This window comes from Prionailurus viverrinus, chromosome E2, assembly GCF_022837055.1.
Source record: "Prionailurus viverrinus isolate Anna chromosome E2, UM_Priviv_1.0, whole genome shotgun sequence".
Taxonomy (NCBI): Eukaryota; Metazoa; Chordata; class Mammalia; order Carnivora; family Felidae; genus Prionailurus; species Prionailurus viverrinus.
In genome coordinates, this window is record NC_062575.1 from 45426752 (window position 1) to 45448484 (window position 21733).

A 21733-nucleotide genomic window follows, 5' to 3' on the forward strand; every position below is an offset into this window, starting at 1 on the left:
GGCTAGAAGTCAGCCATCCCTGATACTTTGATATTGTCTTATTACATGCCTTAGAATGGATCTTTTTCATTCACTGATGCTTGGTACTTCATGTACTTTCATCTTATTGACTCGTGTCTGTCAATTATTTTCTTGTCGTGATATTTTTCACTATTTTATTTCCTCTGTTCTCTCTTTTCAAATTCCCGTTATCCTGTTCAGTGGCTAGAAAACTTCTGAAATTCTACTTCTCTTATCTGAAGTTCTGGTTTATTTCTTTTTAAAAATTAAGATATTATTTTTAAGTAATCTCTAAACCCAACGTGGGGCTTGAGCTCATAGTCTCTATTTAGATCAAGAGTCTAACGCTACACTGAGCCAGCCAGGCGCCCCCGTTTTCTCTCCTTTTGAATTTCTGACTCACAGTCTGCTATGGAGCCTTCCTCGTCGCCCCTTACAGGCGTAATGTATCAGTATTTACACAGACTCCTGGGGTCTGTCGCTAAGGATCCCATACTCCCCTTTGAATCCCTCCGGCAGCTGACTCCCTCCACTCTTCCCGACCACAGCCAGTTTAGAGCCGCACGGGTTTTCCCCTCCCCTGGGACTACCACACGGCCCAGCTGCTCCCGGATTCTGGCCTAGGGGGCGTGAAGCGATCCCAGCCTACGCAAGAGGCCCAGTTCTGGGCGGAGGGGCCCGCTCTGCGCCTGGACAGCCACGGCAAGGTGGCAAGTCGTGGGGAGAGGAGCTCTGGCCAGGCGGGCGAGGCTGGCTCTAGTCGCGACATTTCACGCGGTCCACCGCGCCTCTGGGTGACATCTAGCCCCACATTTCCTGGGACCTTCTCCTCCCTGAGGCCACCACCTGCCCCAGTTCGTGCTTTGGTTAAAATCGCTGGTGCCCAGGGTAAGTGAAACTCAGGGTCTCCTCAGGCCCCGCAGTTCAGGGCGCCTCGAGTCGCCGGGATGAATCTACCGCCCACCTTGGCGCGGTAAGAGGCTTGCGAGGCTCTGGGCTGCATTATCTAGAAGCCTCTGTGCCCAAGGGTGCTCTCCGTCCCAGTTCCTTCGCCTAGGAGCCGGGCTGTGGGCCTGGCGGCTGCGGTGGTCCAACGTCAGCGGCGTGCGGGGGAGCTTCGCTCGTGCAATTTGAAGCGGGCTAAACCAACCGCCGAGAGGCCGTGGGTGAGGAAGCCGGGAGCCCGGGGCCAGAATCTCAAGGCTGCGGGTGCCCAAGCCCGCGAAGGGGAGGCGCGCGCGCGCCTGGTTGTGTGCGCGCGCCGAGGACTGGGGGCGGGGAGGAGGATACTGGCTGGCTGTGTGACTCTTGCCTGATCGTGACCGCGTGTGGCGGTGTGAACCGCGTTTACGTGGCTGTGTGTGTCTCTTGTCTGTGTTATTGACTGCGTTTTGGAGGTCGTCGGGATATCTGTATTGTCCAGCTAATGAGAGTGGAGTGGTAGGGCTGTGTGAATGTGATTATGTCACTGCATGTGACCGTTTATGTTATTTTTTTCTGGTGAGAGTTTGGCGGTGAAGGGAGGTGGAGATGGCATAAGCATATCTCCATACCTGGTTGTTGTTTTTGATTTTAAGATTTTATTTTTAAATAATCTCTATACCCTAAGGAAGGCTGGAACTCACAATCCGGAAACCAAAAGTCACATGCTCTACCAACTGAGCCAGCCCAGCACCCTTTTTTTAAAAAAATAAGATCTAGAGTCACCCCCCCCCCTTTTTTTTTTTTGAGAGAGAGACAGTATGAGTGGGGGAGGAGCAGAGAGGGAAAGTGAAAATCCCAAGCAGGCTCTGTGCTCTCAGCACAGAGCCCAATGTGGGGCTCAATCCCGCCAACTGTAAGATCATGACCTGAGCTGAGATCAAGAGTCCCTTGCTTAACCAACTGATACACCCAGGTGCCCCCCTCCCCATTAAAAAAAAAAAAAGGTATTATTCTTATATATCTCCATACTCTGTCTCTGGGATTTATATGATAGTGTGATAGTGCTTTTGTGGATCTTTTTTTTTTTTTTTTTTTTTTTAATTTTTTTTTTCAACGTTTATTTATTATTTTTGGGACAGAGAGAGACAGAGCATGAACCGGGGAGGGGCAGAGAGAGAGGGAGACACAGAATCTGAAACAGGCTCCAGGCTCTGAGCCATCAGCCCAGAGCCCGAGGCGGGGCTCAAACTCACGGACCGCGAGATCGTGACCTGGCTGAAGTCGGACGCTTAACCGATTGCGCCACCCAGGCGCCCCAGTGCTTTTGTGGATCTTGAGAATGTGTGCACCATTTTTGAGGCTCTGGGTTTCGGCTCAGGTCATGATCTCACAGTTTCGTGGGTTTGAGCCCCGAGTTGGGCTCTGCGCTGATGGTGCGGAGCCTGCTTGGGATTCTCTCTCTCTCTCTCTCTCTGCCCTTCCCCTGCTCACTCTGTCTCTATCTCTCTCAAAATAAATAAGTAAACTTAGAGGAAAAAAAAAGACATTTACAGCTTAAAACAGAACATAGCCATAACTAATTTTTGCAAAGTAGATGTTTACAGAATATATAATGAGATAGTTGAAAGTTGAAGCTAAGGATATAGATATGGGAGGGTGCTAGGAGAAGATGTTTTGTGTCTGCTCTGAGGAGGTAGATGTGGCACAGGGTCTGAGGATACCAGTGGAGGGCAGTGTCATGTGAGAGAAGACCTGGATGTCCAGGTAAAAGTGGCCAATATAAATGACTCTCATGGAATGGACAGATGCAAAATTGAAGCAGCGTATGCTGAAGAACTTTTTTCGTTTTAAAAATGAGGGAAAGATAGAATGTTTCATCTACTTAAAAAAAATTTAGGGGCGCCTGGCTGGCTCAGTTGGTAGAGTATGCAACCCTTGATCTTGGGGTCATGAGTTTGAGCCCCATGTTGGGTGTGGAGACTACTTTAAAACAATCTTAAAGAAGAAATGGCCATATTTTAAAATTGTTCTAGGGGCACCTGGGTGGCTGAGTCAGTTAAACGTCCAACTTTGTCTCAGGTCATGGTCTCACGGTTTGTGGGTTTGAGCCCGGCACCAGGCTCTGTGCTCACAGCTCAGGGCCTGGAGCCTGCTTCAGATTCTGTGTCTCCCTCTCTCTCTGCCCCTCCCCTGCTCATGCTCTGTCTCTCAAAAATGAATAAACGTTAAAAAAATTTATAAAAGTTGTTCTAATCACAGGGTATATTCAATTTTATATTTTTTCCATAGAACACTTAATGCTTTTTGGTAAAGGGTTTTTTTCCTTATTTCTAATTGAGGCAGAGTTCACATTACATACAATTAACTATTTACCATTTTAAAGTATACAATTTAATGGCACTTAGTGCTGTCACAGTGTTGTGAACCATCACCTCTTTCTAGTTTCAAAACTTTTTCATCACTTCAGAACACTCCATACCCATTATGTCACCCACCATTCCCCATTCCTTCCTTCCTCCATTCCTGGCACCCACCAATCTGGTCTCTATCTGTATATATTTGCCTATTCTGGACATTTCATATAAATGGAATTATACGATATGTGGCTTTTTGTGTCTGGTTTCTTTCACTCAGCTTCACGTTTTCAAGGTATATCCAAGTTGCACCATGTATCAGTACCTCGTTCCTTTCTCTGGCTAAATAATATTCCATTGTATGTATATACCACAGTTTATCTGTAGTTGGATGTTTAGGTTGTTTCTACTTTTTGACTATTAAGACTAATGCTGCTGTACACATTTGTGTACAAGTTAATTTTTTTAATTATTTAAAAAAATTTTTTTAAATGTTTATTTATTTTTGAGACAGAGAGAGACATAGCATTAACGGGGGAGGGCCAGAGAGAGAGGGAGACACAGAATCGGAAGCAGGCTGCAGGCTCCGAGCTGTCAGCACAGAGTCCGACGTGGGGCTCGAACTCACGGACTGCGAGATCATGACCTGAGCCGAAGTTGGCTGCTCAACTGACTGAGCCACCCAGGCGGCCCTTTAATTATTTTTTTAATGTCCATTTGAGAGAGAGAGAGAGAGAGAGAGAGAGAGAGAGAGAGAGAAAGTGCGAACGGGGGAGGGGCAGAGAGAGGGAGACAGAATCCGAAGCAGGCTCCAGGCTCCCAGCTGTCAGCACAGAACCCTATGCGGGGCTCAAACTCACCAACCACAAGATCATGATCTGAGCTGAAGTCGGACACTTAACTGACTCAGCCACCCAGGCGCCTCTGTGGACAAGTTTCTATGTGGACAAGTTTTTATGTGTTTTCATCTCTCTGGGATATGTAATTAGGAATGAAGTTGCTGGGTCATATGGTAATTTTATGTTTAACTTGGTTTTTTTTCCTTAATGTTTATTTCTTTTGAGAGACAGAGAGTGTGGTGCACAAAGCAGGGGAGGGGCAGAGAGAGAGGGAGAATTCCAAGCAGGCTTCATGCTGTCAGCACCATGAACCATGAGATCATTGCCTGAGCCAAAATCAAGAGTCAGATGCTTAACCGACTGAGCCACTCAGACACCCTTATCTTTAACTTTGTGAGGAACCACTAAATGTCTTCTAGAGCAGTTACCCCATTTAACACTCCCACAAACAATGTATAAGGGTTCCTGTTTCTTTACATCCTCACCAGTGCTTGTTCTTTCCTAGGTTTGACTTTTATTTTAGCCTAGTAGACTTTTATTTTCCTAGTAGATTTGAAGTGGCATCCCATTGTGCTTTTGATTTCCATTTCCCTAATGACTAATAACATTGGACATCTTTTTATGTGCTTGTTAGCCATTTGTGTGCCTTCTTTGGAGAAACGTCTACTTTAGTCCTTTGCCCATTTTTAACTTGGTTGTCTTTTTGTTGTTGAGTATCTTGATATAATTCTGAATATATGTACCACTGTGCATTATAAAGTTGCTTTCCATTTTGTTATTTTCAAAATTATCACTCTGAAACATGTGGCTTATTGATATCGATCTTTACTGTTGATTACAGATGTGGGCTTTCTGGGCCAAAAGATTTAAAGTTAGTTAAAGCTGATAATATATTGTCCCTAACAATGTATGATGATTGTCATCAGTAGTTGGGCCTCATTGGAAGATCCTACAGAAAGACTCGTATTAAGTTTATTTTGGGGGTGCCTGGGCGGCTCAGTCGGTTAAGCATCCAACTCTTGATTTCAACTCAGGTCATGACCTCACAATTCGTGAGCTGAAGCCACACATCAGAGGCTCTGAGCTGAGCAGAGCCTGCTTAGGATCCTCTCTCTCTCTCTCTCTCTCTCTCTCTCTTTCTCTCTCTCTCTGTCAAAAAATAATAAACTTAAAAAAAACCTCTTATTTTGACTTGCAGCATGTAATTGTACATTCACTCGTTCATTTATTGATATAGGGCTAAGGCCTTTGAGATGGATCTATTGACTGGAGTTAAAGGGAAAACATAAACAATTCAAAGTTTTTTAAAAAAATTAATTAATTAATCTATGTATTTAGAGAGCGAGGAGAGGGGCAGAGAGACGGAAAGAGAGAATTCCAGGAAGGCTCCACGCTGCCAGCACAGAGCCTGATGCGGGGCTCAGTACCACAAACTGTGTGATCATGACTTGAACTGACAGCAAGAGCCAGAGGTTCAACCAACTGAGCCACCCAGATGCATCAGCAATTCTAAAATGTTTTATTTATTTTTGAGACACAGAGAGACAGAGCATGAGCAGGGGAGGGGTAGAGAGAGAGGGAGACACAGAATGGGAAGCAGGCTCCAGGCTCTGAGCTATCAGCACAGAGCCTGATGTGGGGCTTGAACTCAAAAAACGTGAGATCATGACCTGACCCGAAGTCGGACGCTTAACTGCGCCACCCAGGCGCCCCTGAATCAGCAATTCTAAAGCAAACTATGTGAAATTTATCTCCAGAGTTTTCCCTTAGTCTTTTTTTGTTAAATTTTCTGATGGTAGAATTGCTGGGTCCCCTTGAGATTGGTGGTCACATATTTAAATATTTAAATATGGTTGTGTATTTTTTTCTGGCACAGGAGTTGGGTTTCACTAGAGTTGGAAGAAACTCTATTCAGGTATAGTGTATGCAAGAAAGTGATAAACAGTGATGGAATGCTGAATCTAGGCTAGGTGAACAAAACGTGATAATGATGAAGGACATTGAAGAAAATAACAGAGCCCATGGTTGGGCCAAAGGGACAGGGTGAGCTAGAAAAATTTCCACCTTTTTGGGTTCCACTTTGGAGGTCCATTTTGATGTCTTCAGTCTACCTCCCTTTTGTGTTTTTTCCATATCTGCTAAAATGTTTTTTTCATAACAATAATAATAAGAACTGCCATTCATATACCCTTTATATATTATTCCTAATCTTCACAACCCTATTAGGAAAGATTTTCTTGGGGCGCGTGGGTGGCTCAGTCAGTTGAGCGTCCGACTTTAGCTCAGGTCACGATCTCACCGTCCATGAGTTCGAGCCCTGCATCAGGCTCTGTGCTGACAGCTTGGAGCCTGGAGCCTGCTTCAGATTCTGTGTCTCCCTCTCTCTCTCTGCCCCTCCCCCACTCATGCTCTGTCTCTGTCTCTCTCTTTATGTCAAAAATAAACATTAAAAAAATTTTTTTAAAGATTTTCTTTTTTTTTTTTTTTAATGTTTATTCATTTTTGAGACAGAGAGAGAGGACGAATGGGGGAAGGTCGGAGAGAGAGGGAGACACAGAATCCTAAGCAGGCTCCAGGCTCTGAGCTGTCAGCACAGAGCCCGACGCAGGGCTCGAACTCACGGATCTCGAGATCATGACCTGAACCGAAGTCGGACGCCCAACCGACTGAGCCACCCAGGTGCCCCTAAAAGATGTTCTTATTCTAGTTTATTATATGAGGTTGTAGGAACTCAGGAATTTTAGGTAGATTGTTCTAGAGCTAATAATGAGTAACTCTTAGATTAGAAACTGTAGTCTTCCCAATTTTAGTTTCTGTCATCTTCATACCATAACATTCCTATTTTGGAACCAAACCACTGTTACCTTTCTATTCAGTGAGTTACTGCTAGAGAACTTGTTTAGTAAGGATGACCTTTTTTTTTTTTTTTAAGTTTATTTATTTATTTTGAGAGAGAGAGTGCATGTACAAGCAGGGGAGTGGCAAAGAAAGAGGGAGAAAGTGAGAATCCCAAGCAGGGCTCAGTCCCTCGAACCATGAGATCATGACCTAAGCCCATACCAAGAGCCAAATGCTTGACGGACTGAGCCACGCAGGCACCCCTCTTTTCAGTATTTTAAAAGCACTGCTATTGAGCAATGATTCAATTCAAAGATGCATCAATGTCTGTAAGTACTGAAGAGAAGCTAATTAATCAATTAAAGGGAACAAATTTTCTATTCAGGTAGGTGAAATCAGTTACTAACAATAAAACTCTTCTAATGTCACATATTTGTTATTTCAATGAGAAGTGCAAATTGCAAGAAGAGATGTTGTTTTAAACATTTCTAGAAGCTGACTCTACTGGAATATTTATCTTTGCTGCTGTAAAAGCTTTGGCTTGATGAGAAACAAGTTCCAGTAAAGAATTTGCTCTTCTGTGCAACTGATGGTGCTACTTCCAAGGTCACAAGACTTACATGTTGGACAGTATGCTCTTCAGTTCTTGCAGCACATTGTGTTGTGCACTGCCATCAACTGGTTGAAAAAAATGTTAGTTCAGTTCTTTATCAATCTCTTAGTAATTAAAACCATCAATAAAATAATGTCACATAGCGGGGCACTTGGGTGGTTCAGCTGACTGAGCATCTAACTCTAACTTCAGCTTAGGTCATGATTTCGCAGTTGGTGAGTTCAAGGCCTATGTTTGGGCTCTGTGTTGATGATGCAGAGCCTGCTAGGGTTTCTCTCCCTCTCCCTCTGTCTCTGCCCCTCCCTGCTGAAAATAAATAAATAAACTTGAAAAATAAAATAATGTCACATTGCAAGTATGATACCGGCTCAGAAAATTTTGTGTTGAAATGAAGAATGATATGTGAGGCCTGAGAGATCAGCAAACACAAAAACAGCATATGCTATGTGGCTTGGATTTTTTTTTTTTTGAAACTCAATGACGTACAACTTCAATTTCCAGAGATTTTAATTGTGATGATAGGCTGAAAACACATATTAACACACCTAATTTTGTCCATTCAGGCTGTTATAACAAAATACCGTAGACTGGGTGGCCTATAAACAGTAGAAATGTATTGCTCACTGTTCTGGAGACTGGAAATTCAAGATCAGAGGCCAGCATGGGTTCTGATGAAAGCCTTCTGGGTTGCAGACTGCTGTCATGGCAGACCGCGTATGACAGAAGGGGCAAGCCAACTTTCTGGGGTCTCTTTTATAAAAGCACTAATCTCAATCATGATGACTCCACTCTAGTGACCTAATCACTTCCCAAAGGCTTCACCTCCTAATAACATCCCCTTGGGGGGTAGGATTTCGACATATGAATTTTGGAGGGCCCATTCAGACCATACCAACATCCATCACTGTAAAACTGGAAATATTTAAAAGCAGTTTAATGAGAAAATTTCATAGTATTTGAGAAGTAGGTAAAGTCAATGAATTACTGAGAATGATCTTTCAAATTACTCAAATCATTTGTGTTCTTTAAAAGGTGAAATGAAAACTCAATTTTTGATTTATTTTCTTTTGAAGTGAAGTCATGGGTGTTGGCTCCAATTAGATGTAATGCTGAGTCTGCTAGTGGAGAAATTCAAGGACTCACAGGGCCCCTGGGTGGCTCAGTCGGTTGAGTATCTGACTCGATTTCGGCTCTAGTCATGATCCCAGGGTTGTTGGATGGACCCCCACGTCAGGCTGTGTGCTGAGTGTGGAGCCTGCTTAAGATTTTCCCTCTCTCTCTCTCTCCCCCTCTACCCCTTCCTCCACTCACACATTTTCTCTCTATATAAAATTTAAAAAGAACAAGAAAAAAATTTAAAAAAAGAAATTCAGGAACTCAATGAATTTAAATGTAAGAGAGAATGCAAATATATGACTGGAAGTGTAGAATGGCTGAGTTGTGAGGGTCAAAAACAAATAAATTTCATTAATCCAACAAATGTGGTCTGAAATGGCAAAAATATCTGTTATGTCTAAAATCATATATAACTAATCTGCTTTTCATCTCAGCTTACTAAAAAGACATCTCAAATTTAATGTATCCAAAACAATTATTGATTCCATAGGTCTCCCCATGCTCCTATGTGACATGACCAACTTCTCTTGTAACGTAAGCTACAAACCTAGGAGTCATCTTTGAGAACTAAGTCCTATTTTTACACCCCAAATAGATCTCAAACTGCCCATTTCTCTTCATTCCTCCCATAACATTTCTAAAGCCACTGTTATCCCTACTTTGGATTGCTGCAGTAGCAATCCAATTTCCCCAATTTCACTGGGGCTTCACCCCAGTCCATTTTCTACAAATTAAAATCTTTTCAAAATGTAATTCATGGTTAAGATCCTTCAGTGAACCACTTTCTCCCTTACTTACTAAGCTTCCCCTACACCAGGCTCCTTTCTGTTCTTGGAACATTCCAAGCTCTGTCTCATTTCAAAGTCTTTAGAATAACTAACACTCTGCTTACAATACTCTTCCACACTGCTGGTTTCTTACCATGTAAGCTCTAATGTTATTATCTCTAGGACACTTTTCATAACAATTGTACCCAAAGTATCTCCTAAGTAACTATTACCTATTTATTAATTTCACAGTATTTATCACAATATGAAACTATCTCATTTCCACCCCCGTTTACTTAGAAAAATTTTGTTTTTCTCCCCCATTGGAATGTAAACCTAGTAGGTAGGCAACAGCCATGTTTGCCTACTTGTTCACAGGTACTTTTGTTTTATTTTTTTAAATTAATTAATTATTATTATTTTTTTATTTTAGAGAGAGAGCACATGGGGGAAGGTACAGAGGGAGAGGGGGAGAATCTTAAGCACACTCTGTGCTCAGCTCGGAGCCTGCTGCAGGGCTCGATCCCATGACCCTGGGATCATTACCAGAGCTGAAATCAAGAGTTGGACTTTCAACTGACTGAGCCACCCAGGCGCACACAGGTACCTTTAAATAGGAGCAAATAGGCAGTATGCTTCAGATAACATCCAGCTGTTAGTATCTGCATCTCTGTGCCTCAGAGCTGTGAAATCTTTATTGCTTTGCCCATGGGTGAGCAGCAGGTTACAGGAAAGGGGAATCATCCCATGGGAGCTGGAATATAAATATCCCAGCTCCACTGCTGGAAGGGATGGTAATAATTCTAAGGCACGTGTTCTTTCAGAAAATCTTATCAAGTCAGAACTGTTCCAGAAAAAAAAAAAGGTATGCAAGATAAGACTGAAGCTAACATGTATGGGTTGGCATTTTACTCCATGGCTTAATAGAAGACCTAGAAAGTACAATGATTTTCATTTAAAACGTTGTAATAAAACATTACATTTCTAAACCTTTACTATTCAAATTAAAGAGAACAAATCATGAAATGAATACCCCAAAGTCAGTTCCTTTGAAAAACTGAATTCTCACAAAAAATTCCACCAATTAACTGCATGTATTATTATTTAATGACAGGATAATTACAGATGTGTAAGTCCAACAAATCTGCTGCAAAACAATGCAAGAAATGATGAGAAAAAGACCGCATAATATATCATGACACACTAAAACAGTAAATTAAAATTTTTATTTATTATACTGCCCCTCTGATTTCAATTTTAATAAATTAATTTATTTTATGCAGTAAGCAGAAGTTTTCAGAAATACTTTCTATTAGGAAAACAAATTTTTTCTCCCCCACTAAAAAACAAAACTGCATATAATTGAATCAAACAATGTTGAGTACCAAAACTTCACAACTATAAGAAGCATTGGTAAGAGCTAAAACATAATTTAAAAAATTGACAGCTCAAAAAAATCATATCACTGATGTCAAAGACAAAGTTCTCCCAGGATTCAGAAGAAAGGGACAAAAGAAAAACCATGAATACAAAATTTAAAAGATAGGCTTGATAAATGCAAATATAATCAGGTAAATCTTAGAATTTTTTAGAGAACAAAACAAGGAAGAAATGGGTTTTGTTTTGAGAAGCAAATATATTTATTTCCTCTTGCTGTACATTTTCCCTCGAATATCAGTGAATAATATAAGTATCTTTAACCTAGTATCAGTGAATATAAAAACAGTTGTTATCATTAGTGACCATATACACTTGGGAGTTTTCTGGGGAACAAATACATAGTTTTTATAGGTGATTCCTAAGACAAAAACAAAACTATGCTACCAGTTACTAAGATTGTAGGAATTGATAAAGTTGAATACTGCATCAAGGACAACAATGAATTGATACAAATTGTCAGATTCCCTGGGCACATTATATACATGCCCATATAACACTAGAAAAATAAACACATACTTAGCACTTAGGCCTAATTATATATTTTTTTAAATATGAAATTTATTGTCAAACTGGTTTCCATACAACACTCAGTGCTCATCCCAACAGGTGCCCTCCTCAATGCCCATCACCCACTTTCCCCTCCCTCCCAACCCCCAGGAAGAAATGGTTTGATGTAAAAATTGTGAATCAAAACATGATACCTTAATTAGTTTAGAGCATTTCATGGTCATTAAATACAAATGATAATATATTTTGAAATCTTTGGGGTCACTAAACGAATACATGGTATGAATCTTCTCCCACCCCAACTAACATCACCATGTCTACCTCTCTGTTAGACCAGTTTCGGAAAATCAGAATTCTGTCAGCCACAGCTCATGTGAACCCTAATCCATCCGCCTGTCCCTCTGCTCCTCTTTGACATATATAACTAGTTAAAAAATGAACGTGTGGAATGGTCCTTGGGCGGAGGCAGGCTCCCGGGGTTTCTTGAACAGAGCCCTCTGCCATTGTCACTGCATCTCTACAACGCTTGGCTGAGTTCCTCCTGTGGCCACGAGAGGGCGCGGCAGTACATGGTGGTAAATTCCTCCTCCCACAACTGAGCGAGGAGCGAAGGAAGTGGTGCCTTGACTGTAGAAGTTCCGGGAGAGCGGGAAAACCGTCGTGTGGAGGCGGTGGCGGGAGAGGTCAGCTTTCTTTCTGTGACAGAGCGGGAAGCTGCGTGTGTTTCAAGGCCAAAGCACAGGTGGAAGCCAGGAGCTCCTAATAAGCACTGGTATTTACTTTTACCTGACTGCCTATCTGGGTGGGCCCGGCCACCGTCTGCTGCAATGCTTCTAACATTCATCACCCTTGTGGGAGACATACTGTAGTAATTTCCTGCTGAGATGTCCCAGGGAAAGGGGACTAGGGACTCCAGGGGGACTGGCTCCTGCAGGAGGAAAAATTCTAGCGTAATGAATCACTCTTAATTCTTAGTCGCTCAGTATGTGCTTATTTGAGCGCCTTTGAAATACACATTAATCCATCCACCAGGGAACAAAAAGAGACCTTAAAATAGGAAAGCTTCTCAATTTTTCTGCAGTGCTCGTTCTTTTGTTCATTCATTCATTCATTCATTCCTACCTAGAGATGTGAGGTACTATATACCACACAGAGGTGAACAAGATCCAGTCCTTTCCTCATGGACTTTATGACAGACCCTGGTAAATAAAACCATGCAAGTACAGAATGCTATGGACTTTACAACAAAGGAGAAATCCCCTTTTGTGTGTCCTCAAGGGAGATAACACCCCTCTGGCTACCTCCTAGATCTAAAAGTAGAAAATTACAATACAAGAAAGTTCCTCTTCAAGCAATAAATCTCTCCCGGCTTGGGAGATCACATGGTGTAATGCTGGGGAGTTCAACTTTTCTCCCCTCCGGATTTACCTTTCTAAATATTTAGTTTTACCCTCCACCTTTACTTTTAGGCCAACTTTTTTTTTTTTAATTTTTTTTACCATTATTTCATCATGTTAAGTTACTATTTTAATTGGCATTGGCCACCACAATAAAATAATAATAAATACCATTAACTGGTATAGACTTTGCTAGTACATTTCACCACCTCATGCTATTTTTAGAAGCACCCAGGAAACATAGATTATGCAGCTTTTGGACATCTAAGACCTTTGCTAACATTTTTACAATCATTAGCAGTGTCTGCCATCTTGCTGTAAGATAGCTAATTTTTCCTTCTTACAATAACTGTCTTTGATCCCAGTAAGCTTCATATATATTCCTGCCTTACTTTAATGGAATTATACTTTTCTTTCCATCATATTACTGAAATCTACAAAGTACAAGATTCTTTTTTTTTAAATGTTTATTTGTTTTTGAGAGAGAGAGAGAGAGCATGACAGCATGAGCAGGGGAAGGGCAGAGAGAAAGGACAGAATCCGAAGTAGGCTCCAGGCTCTGAGCTGTTGGCACAGAGCCCGATGAGGGGCTCGAACTCACAAACTGTGAGATCATGACCTGAGCCAAAGTTGGATGCTTAACCAACTGGGCCACCCAGGTGCCCCTATTTTAGTACAAGATTCTTGACCAGCACATCACCACTTAGTACATTTCTAAGAAGTTTAGTAAATACAGATCTTTGATGTAGGAAAAGAGAAAATTGTTTTTTTTTTTAAGACTTTCTAGTCCTATATTCTATACATTACTCTGTTATGTTTCCAAAATTCTTTCAAAGCTTATGGTTTGTAGCATTCAGTAAACCTAGCAGGTTAAAAAACTTAAAAGAAAATACAGCTTTAGTATCTGATTGGAAATGGAGATCACTGTTACATTATTTCTATTAGTAATATAAATCCACCTTTTTTAACAATTAAAAACTTTACAAACACAAAAAAATAGTAAGATAAACATGTGTATTACCACCATATAGAAGTAAAATCTTTTATGTTTCTTTGTAGCTTTAAAGTAACATATACATATTTAGATGTGGAGCCAAAATCTGTTATTTTTTTAATTTTAATTTTTTTTCAAAACCTGTTAACCATCACCTGTATCCCATCCTTCTCCTTCCTTCCTTGTCCCCAAAGGCAGCACCATCATGAACTCAGCATACAATCAATCCTTTTTTTTATACCTTTACGTACGTATCAATACCCATAACCAATATACAATACTAATGTTCTTTTATCCCAGTTGGAGATAATTATATTATGTGCCTCATCTGTCTTTGATTTTTCTCACTCAAGATAATGCTTTAAATTTTTTTTTAAATCTTTATTTTTGAGAGATAGACAGTGTGTGAGCAGGGGAGGAGCAGAGAGAGAGGGAGACACAGAATCTGAAGCAGGCTCCAGGCTGTGAGCTGTCAGCACAGAGCCTGACACAGGGCTCGAACTCACGAACTGTGAGATCATGACCTGAGCTGAAGTTGGACACTCAACCAACTGAGCCACCCAGGCGCCCCATCAAGATAATGCTTTTTAGATTTTTCCCTATTAATACATATAGATACAGGTTTTTTTTTGCAGTGAATTGCTGTACATTATTCTGTTCTATAATTATAACACATTTTATTCAATAGTTTACCTAATGATAGGTATTTCCAATTCCTCCCTCCCCCCCCCCCCCAATATTTGGCTACTAGAAATCATACTAATAGATTCTGGTTGCCAGAAATCACACTGCAAAGGACATTATGGTACAGATCTTTCTGTACATGTATTGGAGTTTCTCTAAGGTATAATACTAAAAAAAGAAATTTTGGTGTGTTTTGAGGTATACTTGAGGAAAAGTATATATACTAATCAAATGTTCTAGCCAAAGTTCTTCTAAGGGTTTCCTTCTCAAAATTAGGGGCCACTGAGGGTCACCAGAGTGGCTCAGTTGGTTAAGCCTCTGACTCTTGATTTCAGCTCAGGTCATGATCTCATGGTTCATGAGTTCGAGTCCAGCATCAGGCTCTGGGCTCACAGCATGGAGCCTCCTTTGGAATCTCTGTCTCCCTCTCTCTGCCCCTCCCTCTCTCTCCCCCAAAAATAAATGTTAAAAAAATGTTGGGGGGTGCCTGCGTGGCTCAGTTGGTTAAGCGTCCAACTTTGGCCCAGGTCATGATCTCACAGTTCGTGGGTTCAAGCCCTGTGTTGGGCTCTGTGCTGACAGCTCAGAGCCTGGAGCCTATTTCGGATTCTGTGTCTCCTTCTCTCTCTTCCCCTCTCCCACTTGTGCTCTGTCTCTCTCTGTCTCTCAAAAATAAATAAATGTAAAAAAAAAATAATAGTGTTGCATACTTCATACTAAGCAGTGTTTTAAGCAATTTTCCTATATTCGTTTTTAATGCTTATTCTTTGTACTTATTTTATTTTATTTTTTTATTAAAAACTTTTTAAAAATATTTATTTACTTTTGAGAGAGAGAGCATGAGTGGGGGAGGAGCAGAGAGAGAGGGAGACACTGAACCTTAAGCAGGCTCCAGGCTCTGAGCTGTCAGCACAAAGCCCGATGTGGGGCTTGAACTCACAAACTGTGAGATCATGACCTGAGCTGAAGTCAGACGCTTACTGACTGAGCCACCCAGGTACCCCTATTTTATCTTATTTATGTAAGCTCTATGCCCAATGTAGGGCTTGAACTCACAATCCCAAGATCAAGAGTCACATGCTTTACCGACTGAGCCAGCCAGAGGCCCTTCTTTGTACTCCATTTTAGAAGAAATCGTGGAAGTTAATAAACAGAGGGAGGCAACTGAACAATTTGTGAACCAAATTGTATATATCTCCAAGGAAATACAGAGGAAAAAGGCAATAAATGTGAGTAAATTGGAAAGACATAGCCTCAGAGTTCAGGTTTGCCATGCTTACAGGTCGCTGTGTGTTTTTCTTCTCTATTTCATTTATTTTGGAAACTACAAATAAACATGCATTTATTCACTCCTAGCTGTAGCCATGGGATAATGGGAATACCTCTCTGTATGAAGGAAGTTTGTCTGCAGCAATAGGAGTATTCAAGAAGATGGAGGTACTTTGTTCTAATGATGCTAATTTGATGCTCTGCCCCATGTTTGGCCTAGCCCATTTGCTTGATGTATTTCTGAAATCCCTCTGTGTCCTCTTTCGTCTCTTCTTTCATCTTAAAAACATTTCCTTTAGTTTTAACAGTACCATTTGTTTTTGTCATTTCAGGGATTAGTGATGTTCAGTGTTGTGGCAATAGACTTTTCTCAGGAGGAGTGGGAATGCCTGGACGCTGCTCAGGGGGATTTATACAGAGATGTAGTGATGGAGAATATAGTAGTCTTACTAGGTAAGGATGTCTATCCCCAAATAATTTGTGAATTTTGGGTGTATCTTTCAATTGTCTGGGTGGATTTGTTTCCTAGAGAATTATTATTATTGTTTTGTGGATTAGGAGATGGGTAGCTCTTTGTGGTATCTTTATCTTCTCTGTGCTTTAGATCTTTACACCTTCCTCTTATCCTTCATGTAGTTGCTGGTTTTCTTGAGGACTGGGTTTGAATTGAGGAATAGTATGATTATGTCTTACTATTTTTTCATATAAACAGGACTCTCTATTCCTAAGCCTGATAGGATTTTCTTACTGAAACAAGGGAAGGAGCCCTGGATAGTTTCGAGGAACAGGATAGGAGGATGGTGCCCAGGTGAGTAAGGAGTGAATGGATGGGGAAAGGCACTACAGTTAATAATCCAGTTGGTAAGAGAGGCAGTGATTGATTGAGGAATCTCTCCCTTGAAAGTCCATCCACGCGCTGGGAAGAAAAGGCCTAAGACACATGAAAAAAAAGTTAAGATTCTCCCTTTTATTCGCACCTGTATTCTGTATTACTGTCATAATTCCCTCCCATTTTAAAGCGCTTTTTCGGGGCGCCTGGGTGGCGCAGTCGGTTAAGCGTCCGACTTCAGCCAGGTCACGATCTCGCGGTTTGGGAGTTCGAGCCCCGCGTCAGGCTCTGGGCTGATGGCTCAGAGCCTGGAGCCTGTTTCGGATTCTGTGTCTCCCTCTCTCTCTGCCCCTCCCCTGTTCATGCTCTGTCTCTCTCTGTCTTAAAAATAAATAAACGTTAAAAAAAAAAAACAAAAAAAACAACTGAGAACAAACTGAGGGTTGATGGGGGGTGGGAGGGAGGGGAGGGTGGGTGATGGGTATTGAGGAGGGCACCTTTTGGGATGAGCACTGGGTGTTGTATGGAAACCATTTTGACAATAAATTTCATATATTGAAAAAAAATAAAAAATAAAAATACTGCTTTGGCTATTTTATTCTAAGTAAATAAAAAATCAAAATTATTCATAGAAAAAAGACGTTGAACTGAATGAAAATAAAACTGAATGAAAATTTAAAAAACAGTGAATCAAAATTTGTAGAAGGCAAATAAAGCAGGGATGAAAGAAAAATTTATAGCACTAAGTGCACATATTAGAAAAGAGGAAAATTCTCAAATTATTAATCTAACATCCCACCACAGGACCTAGAAAAGAAAGCCAAAATAATGCAAAACAAGCAGAAGAAAGAAAAAATCAAGAACAGAAATCAATGAAATTGAAAACATTAAAACAATACGAAAAAAATCCCCAAGATAAAGAGCTGGTTCTTTGGGAAGATCAATAAAATTGACAAACCTATAGAAAGACCACCACCACCACCAACAACAAAACCTCAAGGACACAGATTACTGATATCCAGATGAAATAAGAGATATCACTACTTTGAAGACATCAAAAGGATAATAATGAAAATACAAACAATTCTACACACATAAATTTGACACCTTAGATGAACTAAAGAACTTACTTGAATCACAAAACTACCACAACAAAGCCAATATAAAATAGATAATGTGGGTAAAAAAAAAAAAGAAAGAAATAGATAATGTGAACAGCCAAAATACTATTAAGGAAATTTAATCTATGATCTATTCCCCAAAAAGAAACCTCCAGGGTCAGATAATTTCATTTGAGAATTTTACCAAATATTTAAAGAACACAATCTTCCAGCAAACAGAATACTAGTATTAACTTGACACCAAAGACACAAACAGTATAAAAGAAGAAATACACAGTCCACTATACATTATGAATATACACACAAAAAAATCCTTTTAAAAATTAGCAAAGAGAGTTCAATAATATATAAAAAGAATTTTGGGGCACCTGCGTGGCTCAGTCAGTTAAGCGTCCGACTTTGGCTCAGGTCATGATCTCATGGTTCGTGGTTTGAGCCCCACCTCTGTGCTAACAACTCAGAGCCTCGAGCTTGTTTCAGATTCTGTATCTCCCTCTCTCTCTGCCCCTCCCCAACTCGTGCTCTGTCTCTCGCTCAATCGCTCTCAAAAATAAACATTAAAAAAATTTAATAATAAAAAAAGAATTTTACATGAGCAAGTGGGGTTCAATGCTGGTTCAATATTTGAAAATCAATCAAGGTAATTCACCATTTCAACAAACTAAGGAAAAAAAATCAACACAATCAAATCAACTGAAACAGAACAAACATTTGACTGAATTCAACTCTGACTCATGATAAAAACTCAGAAAAACAGGAATAGAGGGAAACTTTTTCAAATTGATTAAAAACAGTAAGTCTGTGAATAACTTACAGCTAATATTATACTTAATGGTGTAATAGTAAGTCTTTTCCCCTGACAATCAGGAAGCAAGAATTTCTGCTTTCACTATTCTTAACATAATCCTTAAATTATTGTGCATGCAGTAGGGCGAAGAAAGGCAATAAGAGGTATACAGATAGGGAGAAAAAACTGTCCTATTTGTAGATAACATGATTGTCTATGTAGAAAACCTTAAGTCATTACATTTCTAGAACCAATAAGTGAGTTCAGAAAAGTCACAAAGAAGACAAACATATGAAAAGCAGTTGTATTTCTATATATTGGGAATGGACATGCAGACATTGAAATTAAAAAGTACACAATATTTATAATCACTCAAAAATATATGGTATAAAACAAAACATATATAGGACTTCTATGCTGAAAACTAAACAATACTCATGTAATTAATAAAAGACTAAAATATACAGACTCAGTGTGTTCATGGATTGGAAGGTCAAACACAGTAAAGATGTCAATTTACTCCAAATTGATATGCAGATTTAAATGCAATTCCTATCCAAATCCCAGCAAGAATTTTTGTAAATGTATTATTGTTGCTGTAACAAATGGCTTTAAACACAAATTTATTATCTTATAGTTTTGTATGTTAGAAGTCCAACATGGGTCTCACTGGGCTAAAAGCGAGGTATGGGTAGGCTGCATTCAATTATGGCCTTTTGGAGGCTCAAATGGGAACTTTTATCTTTTCCTCTATCCTCCTTCCTCCCCCTCCTTCTTCCCCTTCTTCACTTCTCCCTCTTCTCCTTCTTCTAGTTCTAATTTCTAGAGGCTGCCTGCCTTTGGTTCATGGTCCTCTTTCTCCATCTTCAAAGCAGGCAACAATAGGTAGATTCCTTCTCAAAATGCATCATTCTGACATCTTCTGTCTCTCTCTTCTATCTTTAAGATCTTTGTGATTATATCGTGCCCATGTGAATAATCAAGACTAATTTATTTAAAGATACGTGGTTAGCAACCTTGATTCTATCTGCAATCTTAAATCCCCTTGCTCAGTAACCTGGAAATTCACATGTTCCAGGGATTAGGATGTCGATATATTTGTGGGGCCATTACTTTGCTATCATAGCAAATACAGACCAGATTACTCTTTTTTTTTTTAAGACCATGTTACTCTAAAATTTAAATGGAAGACATATGAGCTAGAATATGTAAAGTTATTTTGATAAAGAATAATAAAATGGGAGAATCACTCTACTCAACATCAAGACTTATAGTATAGATACAATAATAAAGACAATGTGGTATAGCAGAAACTGACCCTTGGATCAATGGAACAGGCAAAGAAACTAGATTCACAAACAGAACTAGATTCATATAAACCTGTCCAGCTGATTTCTGAGGTACAAAACAAATTCAGTGGAGGAAAGACAGCTTTTTCAACAAATGGTGCTGGAGCAATTGGGCACTACAGTCAAACAAAATAAAAAATCGACTACCTAAGGCTTATGCTTTATAACTCAATATTTTAATCATATATGATCACAATCATATAACACAAATTAGTTCAAAATGGACTGCATAACATAAAACTATAAAACTTTCAGAAAAAAAAACAAATGAAAAATTTAGGGGATTTAGAGCTAGGCAAAGAGATCTTAGAGTTGATACCAAAAGTATGATTCATAAGAGAAAATTGATAAATTAGACCTCATCAAGTAAAAATCTCTTGCTCTGCAAAAGACTTTGTTAAGAAGATGAAAAGACAACCTACCCACCAGGAGAAAATCCTTGCAAGTCACTTATCTCACTAAGTATTAATACACACACACACACACACACACACACACACACACACACTTGCATTCAATAGTAAAAACTTCTACATAATCTAATTGGAAAACAGACTAAAGATGTAAACAGATATTCCACTAAAGTAATTATATGGATGGTCAATAAACACACAAGAAGTCAGTGGTCCCAAGCAAGTTCAAAACCCAGTGGAGCAAATTCCATTAGTTTTCAAAGGCTAGGAGTAATCTCCTGTGTCCTGAGACTCTACCCTCCAGGTTGTGTCTCTGCCCTCTATGTCTATGGCTACAGTCATTCTTCCTTTTACTTGAAGGGTAGCACATGTTTACAGTTGATTATCAGCCCATTTCCTCCCTGTAGAATTTTGGAAATCTGATAGCCTTCTGTTATTTCATTCTGTCTCTGTTCTTTTCAGTCCAAGCCAGCAGTGTTTCTGCTGATATCACATTTGTAAAGACCTTGTGGGTCTCCTCTGTTTGTCATAGAGATCCACACAATTAGACAAGAGGGTCCTCCATGCATCACTGTTGAGCAACCATTTCCATTTGTTTCTACTGAGATGATTGATTGGATCCATGAGTCACATACTTAATCTCTTCAACTAAAATTGTCCAAGCACTCTCTCCAGAGCAAGCTTTCTCCAGTGAACTCCTAATTTCAACATCCTTTGCAGTTTGCATAGGCTGAGAATTCCCCCAAATAATCAGACTTTGATTCCTTTTTGCATAATAGTTCCTTCCTAAATTTCTCTTTCCTTTTATATTTTATAATAAGCAGCAAGAAAACACCAGGCCCCACCTTCAACATTTCCCTTGGAAATTTCCTCAGCCAAGTATTCAAGTCCATCACCTACAAGTTTGCTTTTCACACAACTATAAACCACAATTCAGTCGTTTTTGGCCACTGTGTAAGAATGATCTTTCCACCAGTTTCCAATATTAACATTTCTTTTGAGCCCTTACCAGAAGTACCATTATATGTTAATATTTCTAATAATATTCTGTTCATGACACATGTATCCTCAAACAAAATAGCTTTCTCAATCCTGCTATTTCCTGAGCCTGCACCTTACCATCCCTAACAATCTGTTTAAGGTAATCTAGGCTTTTCTATCATATGGCTTAAAATTCTTCCAGCCTCTACCCATTATCCAAACCTACTTCCACATTTTTAGGTGTTTGTTTTAGCAGAGCCCCATTCCTTGGTACCAAAATTTGTTAGTTTGCTGTGGCTGCCATAAAAATCACCATAAATCTGGTGGTTAAAACAACACCAAAAATGCAATATATTTATAAAGTGGCACATTTATAAAATTAAATTTAGTGGATATGATTTCAAATGGAAGTTAAAAATTATAAATTTAAAAACAGAAAAATCATACAGAAAATGGCATCTGCCATTACTTTGAATTTTTGCAGAGACATTTCAAGTAGGGTAACTTTTTA

At 39.8% G+C, this 21733-nt stretch overlaps 1 protein-coding gene across 2 annotated transcripts in view; it reads left to right on the top strand.

Moving 5' to 3' along the window:
- Nucleotides 1-273: 273 nt before the first annotated feature.
- Nucleotides 274-21733, top strand: part of ZFP82 (ZFP82 zinc finger protein) — a 32643-nt gene continuing 11183 nt past the window's right edge. Inside the window, exons 1-4 of one of the 2 annotated variants that reach the window (XM_047836992.1) lie at nucleotides 274-888; nucleotides 15830-15910; nucleotides 16075-16195; nucleotides 16455-16550. In XM_047836992.1, coding sequence (XP_047692948.1) covers nucleotides 15905-15910; nucleotides 16075-16195; nucleotides 16455-16550 — 223 coding nt within the window. In that variant the 5' untranslated portion in view covers nucleotides 274-888; nucleotides 15830-15904. Of the gene's footprint in view, nucleotides 889-15525; nucleotides 15911-16074; nucleotides 16196-16454; nucleotides 16551-21733 lie in introns of those variants that run through there. The other variant, XM_047836991.1, reaches the window with a different exon arrangement.